Below are 10,785 nucleotides of genomic sequence, written 5' to 3' on the forward strand. Positions count from 1 at the left end.
CAAAGACCATGAGCTTAATTCACAATTATATATACATACATATATACAACAATTATATATACATATTCATTTGACCCAACCCCCCTATCCGTTCCATATTCATTTGACCCAACCCCCCTATCCGTTCCGTATTCATTTGACCCAACCCCCCTATCCGTTCCATATTCATTTGACCCAACCACCCTATCCGTTCCGTATTCATTTGACCCAACCCCCTATCCGTTCCGTATTCATTTGACCCAACCCCCCTATCCGTTCCGTATTCATTTGACCCAACCCCCCTATCCGTTCCGTATTCATTTGACCCAACCCCCCCTATCCGTTCCGTATTCATTTGACCCAACCCCCTATCCGTTCCATATTCATTTGACCCAACCCCCCTATCCGTTCCGTATTCATTTGACCCAACCCCCCTATCCGTTCCGTATTCATTTGACCCAACCCCCCTATCCGTTCCGTATTCATTTGACCCAACCCCCCTATCCGTTCCGTATTCATTTCACCCAACCCCCCTATCCGTTCCGTATTCATTTCACCCAACCCCCCTATCCGTTCCGTATTCATTTCACCCAACCCCCCTATCCGTTCCGTATTCATTTCACCCAACCCCCCTATCCGTTCCGTATTCATTTCACCCAACCGCCCTATCCGATCCGTATTTATTTCACCCAGCCCCCCTATCCGATCCAGAATTTTTACCCACCCCCCCTATCCAATCCGACCTCTTCCGCCCCCCCTTCTCCATTATTTTTTGGAATAGCCCAATGCAGTAGCATTTTTTTTTCGCTGTGAAAAGCATGACTTTTTTTAATGGCAGAGAAGGGCGAAACGTAATGTCATACGACAAATTATTTCGCTAAACAGGTATTCATCATATCATCCATCATATCTTTAAGTCTTAGTCACAATTATATGTACCAACTAGTACTCACCAAGTCATAATCTTGCTCATCATCATCCACCATAAAATCATCTTCGTCCGACATCTTGGATTTTCGAGCAAGTTCACGGACCGCCAGGCGCATGCGTTGTAACCTCTGCCCTGGCGGGAGTGAAGTCTCGCAGAATCTCGTCCTACTTTGTGCCGCAGTGTGCGAGAAAGGGCGAGAGTCTCGCGGAATGTCGCTCTACATTGTCCGGCAGGTGTGCGAGGATCGGCGAGACTGCTTTGTGCACCTGTTGCTTACCGTTGCCATGGCACTGTCCGCAGGTGTGCAGCCCCCTGATACAGGTGAACACTGGGGTGTGTTGACCTAGAGCGAAGTGCACTGCAATAAAGAATCTCGATTTCATTTTGCATGACCTAAATATGCAGAAAGTTATGAAAAATTGAGAACCCACATGTGTTGTTACTAGTGCGGGCTTTGATTTATCAGAGTACTAACAATTCCACCGGGACTATTTCTTCTGCGGATGAAATAATTGTTTACTCAGTGGGTCCTCCGTTCCTTTTGTTGTTGCTACCACAGCGTTGCCTAGGCGTCCGTAGCAACGCTCAGTATATGTTAGGGGTGCCAACACCAAACAGCTGACTAGTGGATAGACCGTCGCCCTGCAAGCAGCTCGCATCATTTGTAGCAAGTTTTTACCGGACATTATCCTGAACCATGCCCGAGGAAGAGCAGAGGACGAGGCCCATGATTGCGGCACGGGAGAGAGGTACATCTACTTTCTAAAAACCTAGGAGTATATTTCTACTTTAGGGCGTATTTCGTTTCCGCCCATGCCTCTCGACTAGACTTCTATCCATTCATTCTGAGTGTGGCAATCCTGGCCACTGAGACCGCTTAAGTGGCATTTTAATTGGAAAACTTGTGTCTATAGGTGTATCAAGGATAGCTGAATAATTTTTATCAGTGATTTTTGTTCATAGAATTTAATTTGGCACTGATATTTTATGGGAAGGTATGGAATTTAGAAGTGTGGAAATCAGCGCGTGTCTGCGTTTGTGGTTATTCGATCTCCTACTTCAGTAAATCCCTGCATTCTGCTGGGCTAAATTGCTTCGTTTATACGTTGATGTGTTTTATCACTATACTGTGCTAAGTCCATCAGATCATTTCAGTATGTCGTATCTCATTTTTTTCTGGAAAATTCTGGTCCGTCGTGATTTGCGAGGTCCGACACCCTTGAGCGCACACCGTGTGGGCGCCATTGTTTACAATGGATACGGCGTTGTTTGGGACCCACGCAACGCCACCCTGCTGCAAAATAGTTGTTTTGTAAAAAGTCTTTGAATTCGCCGATGACTACTTTTTTGTGATTTTAGAGCTAGACCCGAACACGACATTTGCACAGAGTAAGGAAGAAATAATTAAATTCAGAGGTTTTCTTTAGCCAAGTATGTGCAATATGGTTTACAAGCGGGAGTGCAGTGAAGCGTTTAGCGAAGTACAAAGTAACTGATAGTTTAGGGATCGTCCCTGGGGTTGTTGGATTATCATGGAAGCTGGACTGCTTTTCTTTTGGCTTTAACTTTCTGGCAATACTAGACCAGATCACTTTACAGGAAAACGTTACTACATGTAATTTTCCCTCTGCAGCAAAGTGCGGAAAAATAAAAGTTGGCGTTAATTCATTTAACGTTAGAAATGAAATCTTGTCTTCCCTAAATGCGGAAGTCTCCAGAGATACTTACTTGCTTATACTGTTCCCTTCTCCTTGTCCCTGGTGCACAGCGCAGTCATGCCCCATTAGCAATGCCACAGCAACACGCTGAAGCCGCAGGAAAATCACAATTTACTGCTTCAGCCCTGAAAGCTGCAATCTCGGTTTGAATGAACCAACCTCAGGGGAGAGGCTACAGATTCAAACTATTGTATGCGGAGTGGAGACAATTTAGGCTCATTGTGCACTTGCTTAAAAATTGATGTCAAACAATAATGCCCTTTCCTGTAGAAAGAGATAATTAGCAACTAGCTGTCATGGAAACAATGATAAACAATGACACTATATCCCCTGTGGTTGTCATAAGATCAGCATTTTTTTACAGAAAGTACCATTAAATCTACCTGGTGAATGTGGTATTTTCTAAGTGCAGTAGTAGTCTACTTTGTTCTACTGCTGCAGTGGTATGGACACCCTGCAGCTGCAATCAGTCTAACTCTGAAATGTTATACTACAGAAATGAGTAAGGCTTTGTGAAGGCAGCAATGAGGGAAAGTACCAATGCTTGATGACCATTAGAATTTGAAGCTTGGATATTTTTTGGCCTTTGCATCTTGTTGCTTGGCATTTCTGTGTATTGATGAAGTTGGTAGGGCAATAGAGTCACCGTAGACATAGCTGCTTATCACATTGCCTTCATATGCATCGCTCGATAACATATTAGAGTTTGTGGTCCATAAGATTTGACAATTAGCATTGGCCATGCATGTAGTTACATTATGCTGACTTGTGTTGTTTTTAGGACCCGGCCCGGGAAGGTATGCCCTGCCGAGCAACGTGGGCTACATCAAGCATGACTTCACCAAGAGGATGAACCCCTCCTACACCCTCGCCAAGCGGCTGGAGGACACAAGTGAGTACAAGGCCATGGTCATCCTCATTTCTCTTCATCAGTTTGCCAAATAAAGACTGAGTTGCATGCATGACCCAAATTGTTTATAATGGAAGCTTTCAATGATTAAATCCCAACAAGTATCTAAAGGTTGTCTGTCTTTCCTTCGCAGTGTTTAAGAAGGACTGCAGCCCAGGACCCGGCTACTTCATCGAACCCAGAATCACCAAGCACGGTGTGGACGGGACGCCGTCCTACTCTGTCTCCGGTCGTATCAAGGATCCAAGTGAGTTTATTTACACGGCGCTTATCCGTATCTGGGATCAAGCACAACTAAAGTAATCTTTAATATACTGTTCGTTTTTATGGGCCACGGGCCTGATGCAAATAAAATGAATTTAAAAACAACTAGCTAGTAGTGGAAGTTTACTTTGCTATGGCTAGCATGTTTTAGCCAAGCACTCCGGGTCACCAACACCAACTCAACAGGTTTGACCTCTCATTATGTAGTTAACTTGCTATTTCTGACAAGGTTCACACCCTGACCATGCCTTCTGCTGTCTCCCGTCCCCAGGAGTGTTCCAGCCCCCAGGCCCTGGGGCATACTCCCCGGAGAAGGTCCACCCCCAGGGGGAGCGGCACGCCCCTGTGTACTCCATGGCGGCCCGTACGCGCTACCGTAAGCGGGACGCCGTGCCCGCCCCCAACAGCTACAGCCTGCCCCAGCTGCTGGGCTCCAAGGTGCCCAACAAGTTCTCCAGTGCCAGCTACTCCATGACGGCTCGCTCCAAGACGGGCAGTTTCTCGGAGGACCTCGCCAAGGCGCCCGGGCCGGGCCGGTACAACGCCACCGACCCGAACATTGTCAACAACAAGAAGCCGGCCTACTCCATGTTAGGGCGCAGCTTCATGCCGGGAGACTCCACCAAGAAGCCGGGACCCGGCGCGCATTACCCGGAGAGAGTTTACGTCACGAAGAAGAAGGCGCCCACATATTCGCTGGGCATCAGGCACTCAGAGTACATCACACCCCTCATTGTGGACGTGGCTGACTAAAGCAGCTCCAGACTCACACAGCCAGCTCATGAGATTCCCACATGCTGCTACCGTTCAGTAGTGTTTTACTCTCAGCCAACGTCAAAACAGTTGTTTATTTATCTGTGAAAGTAAACACATCGAATAGCAAACTGACTTTTACTACCTTTACTGGGATATGAACGCCAAGACATGTCTTTTCAGTGTTGTATTGTTATCATTTGATATATGTAATCATATTTCAGTATTTACGACATAGCAAACAGGTTCCCAATACTGAATGTGGTGTTTATCCAAGGACTTAACAGTGGAACTGTGATCCAGGATGTAGTTTAGTCACAATAATTTACAATGTGAATGCAATTTATACCTAGATCTAGTTATCTTGCTTTTTGTTGTAACAATTAACATTGTATATTTGGTTGCCATGGGTTGCACAGTTTTGAAAAGTCTATTGTCTTTTTTGTCAATAAAGGATCATGTTTTTTCACAGCTGATGTTTTTCTAATCATTGCATAGATGTACTGCAGTTATCCACAGTAGACTGAAAAAGGTTTCCCTAACACTTAGCATCAGGTTCTATAATATAAACTACTCTCCAAGCAGAGGTTAGGATGCAGCTTGTTTTGGACAGATCTGGAGCCGCACCTCTGCTTGGAGAGCCATAAATGTGGGGGTAAGGGTAGTTTGGTAGTAGTTGTTACATGGGAAGCATCCAGGGTTGTCTCCAGCTTTTAAGTTTAAATCTTTCATTGTTTGGGAGGCAATGCTGTTGATTTTTCTGGTCAAATCTTACTCTCCAAGCAGAGGTTGAGTCGTCGGAAAAATTACACGGACGCTCCTTTTACGTAAGAGGAGTGTCTGTGTAATTTTTCCGGATACTACTATATCTCTGCGACTCTTCTTCTGCTTGGAGAGTAGTAAATTCTGTCATTTTAAGCATACGAAAACACCTTTTGATCAATTTTATGTACTAAGTTCATATTTTTGGGATGGATGGGATAAAATTTTAGTCTGTCCCAACAAGCAAAATTCAGTCCGAGAACAGAGGGACGGGTTCTGGAGACAGCCCAGGATTATCCAAACTCCAAATCTCACCAGAAACAAAATTTGAAATGTAATTTATGACGGGGAAAAAAATTCACCCTCTGAAGGAATTCACACAATCAAGGGGGATAACGTGCAAGTTGAAGTTTAGTGTAATGAAGAAGTTGCATTCTTGTCTACTTCAGCTTTTTTCCCATTCTTAATCCGCTGGGACATTCAAAGTTATTGAATGTTCCAATTGGCATGCCTCAGTGGCTGCTTCTTTGGAGTTCTCCTGAGACCCAATGAACGTATCAGGTATTCAGATATGAGCTGTTGAACGTATTAGGTATTCAGATATGAAATGTTGAACATATTAGGTATTCAGATATGAACTGTTGGACAGATTAGGTCTTCAGAGTATGAGCTGACAAAAATAAGCGGCCACAGCAGACCTGTGCCGTTTCAACAAAGGCACATTAAAAAAACACTGCGGGCAGGCTACTCACTTCCCAGCATATATACCTTTCCCCACATAATAACCTTCCTGGTTGAAAATCGTGAATCGCCCTCCAGTCACTCCCCAACAACTTATGGCAATTACAGAGAGGCCAGTGAAGGAGTCTCACTATAACTGTGGATACCAGCTGGATCTGTAAAGCCTGCCATTATAACTGTGGATACCAGTGGGATCTGTAAAGCCTGCCGTGGATCTAATTTTGAGTTTAATAGTGTTGTCTTCAGGAGATATCACTAGTCAACCAGCAGTCGTTTTATTATCCGAACTTTATTCAACAATATACTCTAATACATACAATAGAAAAGAGCTACTATAACTAAGGGAAGTTAATGCAAGAGGTCCTACTGGTAACTGACTAAGGCTGAAACTATGTAGGTTCTTACATCACTATAATTGTCTTCCCGTATCCTTACAACATTTTGCATTACTATTGTACTTTCAGCACCTAGTCCATACAGACATGTACTTCTACAGATATTAAATGGGAACTCTTAAAAAGACGGAAGAGAGTGTTTAGTTGACATTCCATGACTTTGTTGTTATCTATTGATACTGCAACATTGCTGTTATGATAGTAGTGATTGTAATATTTACATGTTGCAAACTTGCAGTGTTATCAATACAGTGATGAAAGTCCTTAGCATAGAACAGGGAGACAGGATATAGAGAAGATACGATTATTAAGTTAAGAAAATGTAGGGCACAGACAAAATAGCACTTGTGTGGTGACAACCTTTGGAGACAACATCTGTTCAACTCTAGTTTGTACTGTTTGGTGGTTGCTGATCAGCTGCCATGATGTCATGATGATGTCATGATGATGTCATGAGTTGTCCTGCCGCGGCACCTGAGTGTGTGGTCTGTACATGGTTCCAAGCAGACGCGCGGTGCGGTCACTAGTGACACTGCTGCTCTGGCGGAGTGGTGATGGGCCGCCGGAACAGGAGGATGTGTGGTTCTGTGTGGAAATAAAAACAAACAAAATCTCACTGGTAGTACTATTTCACTACATTGGAGTCTCATACAGGTCAGCACACAAAGATGTATTTCCTTTCAAACTAACCTGAGTCAGGGCTCAAAATACTGGGTGTTTGTACACCCAGGTGCACCCTAAATTAGAGCTGTGCACCCAATTCTTTTTTTGTTATTTTTCCATACGCTTCCTGTCAATACGACTGGCCTTCGTTGCCATTCGAACGATCGGCACTTGAATATTTGCAGAGATTTTATGCGAGCTTTCTGATTGGCTGAATTATGGATGGTTCAAGCACTCGTTCGAACAGGCGTTCCATTATCATCAATGGCCCATCTTCTTCGAGACTATTGGAACGATCTGATAAATCAAAATCTTGCCACACTTGGTTGGCAAGAACGCTATTCGAACATCCTTTCCGTTGAGAAAAGCCTCTAAGGTCTTTGCTCGTTTTAGTGAAGAAATTCCGGGTGATTTGCTGGGTAGTTCAGGCATTATGAACGTCTGACGCGGTGGCCATGTTGATGATAATGGAACGGCTGTTCGAACGAGCGCTTGAACCATCCATAATTCAGCCAATCAGAAAGCTCGCATAAAATCTCTGCAAATATTCAAATGCCGATCGTTCGAATGGTAACGAAGGCCAGTTGTATTGGCAGGAAGCGTATGGAAAAAAAAGAATTGGGTGCACATTTCTAATTTAGGGTGCACCTGGAAGGTTTGAGCATAATGGCAAATGTGCGGCTATATTACCTGGCTCATGCTTCATGTAGTGGCACCAGCCCTGGCTATATTACCTGGCTCATGCTTCATGTAGTGGCACCAGCCCTGGCTATATTACCTGGCTCATGCTTCATGTAGTGGCACCAGCCCTGGCTATATTACCTGGCTCATGCTTCATGTAGTGGCACCAGCCCTGGCTATATTACCTGGCTCATGCTTCATGTAGTGGCACCAGCCCTGGCTTACCTGGCTCATGCTTCATGTAGTGGCACCAGCCCTGGCTATATTACCTGGCTCATGCTTCATGTAGTGGCACCAGCCCTGGCTTACCTGGCTCATGCTTCATGTAGTGGCACCAGCCCTGGCTATATTACCTGGCTCATGCTTCATGTAGTGGCACCAGCCCTGGCTTACCTGGCTCATGATTCATGTAGTGGCACCAGCCCTGGCTATATTACCTGGCTCATGCTTCATGTAGTGGCACCAGCCCTGGCTCTGCTGCACTCCGATGCCTCTCCACTCCGTCTCTGACATCAGGTGGCTCTTGGGGACCAGTTTGGCAAGTTCCTTCGGCAACATCACATGTCTGGAAAAGCAAATTGTGTATTCTCATTAGTCAAATACTGAGGAAATTCAAATTTGTAAACTTATTTGGTGCTCTCACCACACCATGCAAAACTTTTCAAGATTTTATTTGGATGCTGCATATCATGACCATGCGTCCATGGCTCGAGTAGCCTGGATACCAGACCCCTGCCCCCGCCGTGTGGGGGTCTGGTCAGACCAGGTAGAATCAGATAGGCCTTTCTCTCAGTTTGCCCAAATAGTGGCCAAATTTCCCACCAATACAATAGAACAGAACCAGGATCAGCAGGAGGCAATCCACATCCCTGCCATGATTGGTTAAATAAAGACCACCTGCTGTATTTTTGAATTTACAACAGTGACCACTAACAGATGTAACTCAGGCCCCCGTTACGCTTTTCGCGACAGCGACGAAATTTGCACGCTGTCATATTGAACAAACTTTCAATTTATGCTTGCGTACCGCTCTTGCCAGTCCGACTCCGAATAATGTATAGCTGGCCGGCCGCATAACCGTGTTCGGCCACTAGCTACAGCCTCAAGTCAAGCATAGTCAAATAGAACATTTTCACATAGACCAAGTAGATAAGTATACGTTACGTAGTTTCCTATCACTTTTGTAGCAGCCAATATGTATCAATTTCAGCAAGGATACTTGAAGGCGCACCCAGTACGCAACATGGCTGACTTTCTCTGTCGTCCGTCACCAAACAGCGAAGGGAACTTTGACATTAGAGCCACAAGGTTTTTTTCAGCATGCTTTTAACTAATATTTGCAAATAGAAGTAAGATGTACACATATAGAATCAGAATAAAAATTGCCGGTAATAAGTTGACTGCTGGTCGCCTTATATGGGGTAAGTTGACGTGTAACCTTCCACGTCAACTTACTTAAAGTTGACGTGTAAATCATTTGGCTAGACCCTCACACGACAGATATTTTTTTGAGATTGGGTTGGGGTCTGTTATCCAGGCTATGGCCTTAAGAGTTCGGATATGCCCCAATCCTAGCATGGAACTGGTGAAACAACAAGGGAGTAGAAACAGAAAGAAACAACATGCCGACACCCGGGAAACAATATGTACAAATATCCTGACTCCCGGGATTTGAACCTGCGCCAATCCCGGGCCGCCAGCTCACAAATCCGGACGCTAAACCGTTCGGCCAAAAGGCTTCTTTTTCTTTTGGCATCTTTAGTTTAGCAGTCACTGTTACCAAGGAGGTTTAAAAAAATTAAAGCCTCCTTGCTGTTACACTGCCGCCTGCAAAATCATGTTGCACTGAAGACTTGGTGCAGCTGTGTACTTAGTAGAAGGATACTACATCTGATCATAAAGTTATTTTGAAAGGACTGAGCATAATTTACTGATAATTCAAGATTTGCAAATAATGGATCTATCTAAACTTCTTTAGGGTATATGATGACTACATCTTTTTCCCGAAACTAGGACTGACCACAGGGATGTCTAGCGAAAAAATATTTTCTTCTTCTGACCAACTCCTTGTTCTGACTGGGGTGGGGTCACGTGGACACCATGGAAAAACAACAGCAATTTACAAACTTGTAACAAAATTGCAATGATAATTTGAGTAGAAAGATTGACACATGTACACTATGTTTTTGTAGTATCATATGAAAATATTTAGATATATAAGCTGGACGGAAAATGAAAAACAGACGCCTGAGACGAACGACTTTCCATGACAAAAATGGCCGCAAGCACAAAGAGAAATCGTACTAGTATTTTACGACAGAAAAACCTACCTGTATTCGAATTTATCATCGTAATACTTGTCCGAGTAATAGATATGTTTGTGAGCCATGTTTGGTCGTCTTTGCAGGGAATTACAGCCTGTTTTCCGTGCCTTTTCCGCTCTCAGACGCACAACAGTGGTACAGCTGTGGAAACGTCGGGATTCTTTCTACGCAGCTGGAATTTGAATTCCCCGGCTTCTGCTGATTGGTGAGATTCCATCACGTGACTACCATAATTAAATGCCGACTTCTAAAAGCTTGTAAAATCACGATAATTAGATGTTTTCTAAAACTCAAGATATAAATTTGAGCAAAGTGTGACATAAAACAGATATGAAATATTTTAGCTTAAAAAAAACTGTGTTTTCCCTTCAGTTTTTATTTGATCACGTGATTAGAGGTCAAAGTATCAAGCTGATGCTCGGATGTCTGTATGTTGACTAATTTTATTTCCTGTAAAAGTGCAAGTTTTCTTGCAGCATTGTACAGTTTGTTACTCGATTGTAGGAAGATCCCAGGTTCAGACAACGAGGCTGAGGATAAAAGGGCAAGAAGGCAGCCAAGGTGAGTTGATATTTTACTTATTTTTATGGAGTTTCCCGCGTTGTTTAAAGAAGTTTGTGCGCGAAGTTCACTCTTGCTGTGAACTTTCGCCAGGTTCGATTCT

The 10,785-nt window shown here is 44.0% G+C and overlaps 3 protein-coding genes and 1 long non-coding RNA gene across 4 annotated transcripts in view; 2 read left to right on the top strand and 2 right to left on the bottom strand.

Moving 5' to 3' along the window:
* The window catches only part of LOC118405270 (COP9 signalosome complex subunit 2), a 35,898-nt gene extending 34,729 nt beyond the window's left edge, over positions 1–1,169 (bottom strand). Inside the window, exon 1 of the mRNA XM_035804683.1 lies at positions 933–1,169. Coding sequence (XP_035660576.1) covers positions 933–1,025 — 93 coding nt within the window. The 5' untranslated portion in view covers positions 1,026–1,169. The remainder of the gene's footprint in view (positions 1–932) is intronic.
* A 211-nt stretch (positions 1,170–1,380) lies between these two features.
* On the top strand, positions 1,381–5,026 carry LOC118405277 (outer dense fiber protein 3-like). Its single transcript, XM_035804692.1, has 4 exons — positions 1,381–1,659; positions 3,410–3,520; positions 3,672–3,785; positions 4,074–5,026. Exons 1-4 carry the CDS (start codon positions 1,608–1,610, stop codon positions 4,553–4,555), a joined length of 759 nt encoding a protein of 252 aa, XP_035660585.1. The 5' UTR covers positions 1,381–1,607; the 3' UTR covers positions 4,556–5,026.
* Positions 5,027–6,331: 1,305 nt separating this feature from the next.
* LOC118409765 (cyclin-dependent kinases regulatory subunit 1-like) lies at positions 6,332–10,321 on the bottom strand. Its single transcript, XM_035811057.1, has 3 exons — positions 10,128–10,321; positions 8,235–8,362; positions 6,332–7,038 (listed from the first exon to the last, which is right to left on the bottom strand). Exons 1-3 carry the CDS (start codon positions 10,184–10,186, stop codon positions 6,977–6,979), a joined length of 249 nt encoding a protein of 82 aa, XP_035666950.1. The 5' UTR covers positions 10,187–10,321; the 3' UTR covers positions 6,332–6,976.
* Positions 10,322–10,496: 175 nt separating this feature from the next.
* Positions 10,497–10,785, top strand: part of LOC118409766 — a 13,372-nt gene continuing 13,083 nt past the window's right edge. The window contains exon 1 of the long non-coding RNA XR_004830476.1: positions 10,497–10,682. This is a non-coding gene — a long non-coding RNA (uncharacterized LOC118409766). The remainder of the gene's footprint in view (positions 10,683–10,785) is intronic.

This window comes from Branchiostoma floridae, chromosome 2, assembly GCF_000003815.2.
Source record: "Branchiostoma floridae strain S238N-H82 chromosome 2, Bfl_VNyyK, whole genome shotgun sequence".
Classification (NCBI taxonomy): domain Eukaryota; kingdom Metazoa; phylum Chordata; class Leptocardii; order Amphioxiformes; family Branchiostomatidae; genus Branchiostoma; species Branchiostoma floridae.

Coding starts and splice junctions, on each gene's coding strand:
- LOC118405277 (XM_035804692.1), top strand. CDS start 1,608: ATGCCCGAGGAAGAGCAGAGGACGAGGCCCATGATTGCGGCACGGGAG. Junction 3,521..3,671: donor CAAGCGGCTGGAGGACACAA/GTGAGTACAAGG, acceptor TTTCCTTCGCAG/TGTTTAAGAAGGACTGCAGC. Junction 3,786..4,073: donor CGGTCGTATCAAGGATCCAA/GTGAGTTTATTT, acceptor TCCCGTCCCCAG/GAGTGTTCCAGCCCCCAGGC.
- LOC118409765 (XM_035811057.1), bottom strand. CDS start 10,186: ATGGCTCACAAACATATCTATTACTCGGACAAGTATTACGATGATAAA. Junction 8,363..10,127: donor GATGATAAATTCGAATACAG/GTAGGTTTTTCT, acceptor TTGCTTTTCCAG/ACATGTGATGTTGCCGAAGG. Junction 7,039..8,234: donor CTACATGAAGCATGAGCCAG/GTAATATAGCCA, acceptor ATTTCCACACAG/AACCACACATCCTCCTGTTC.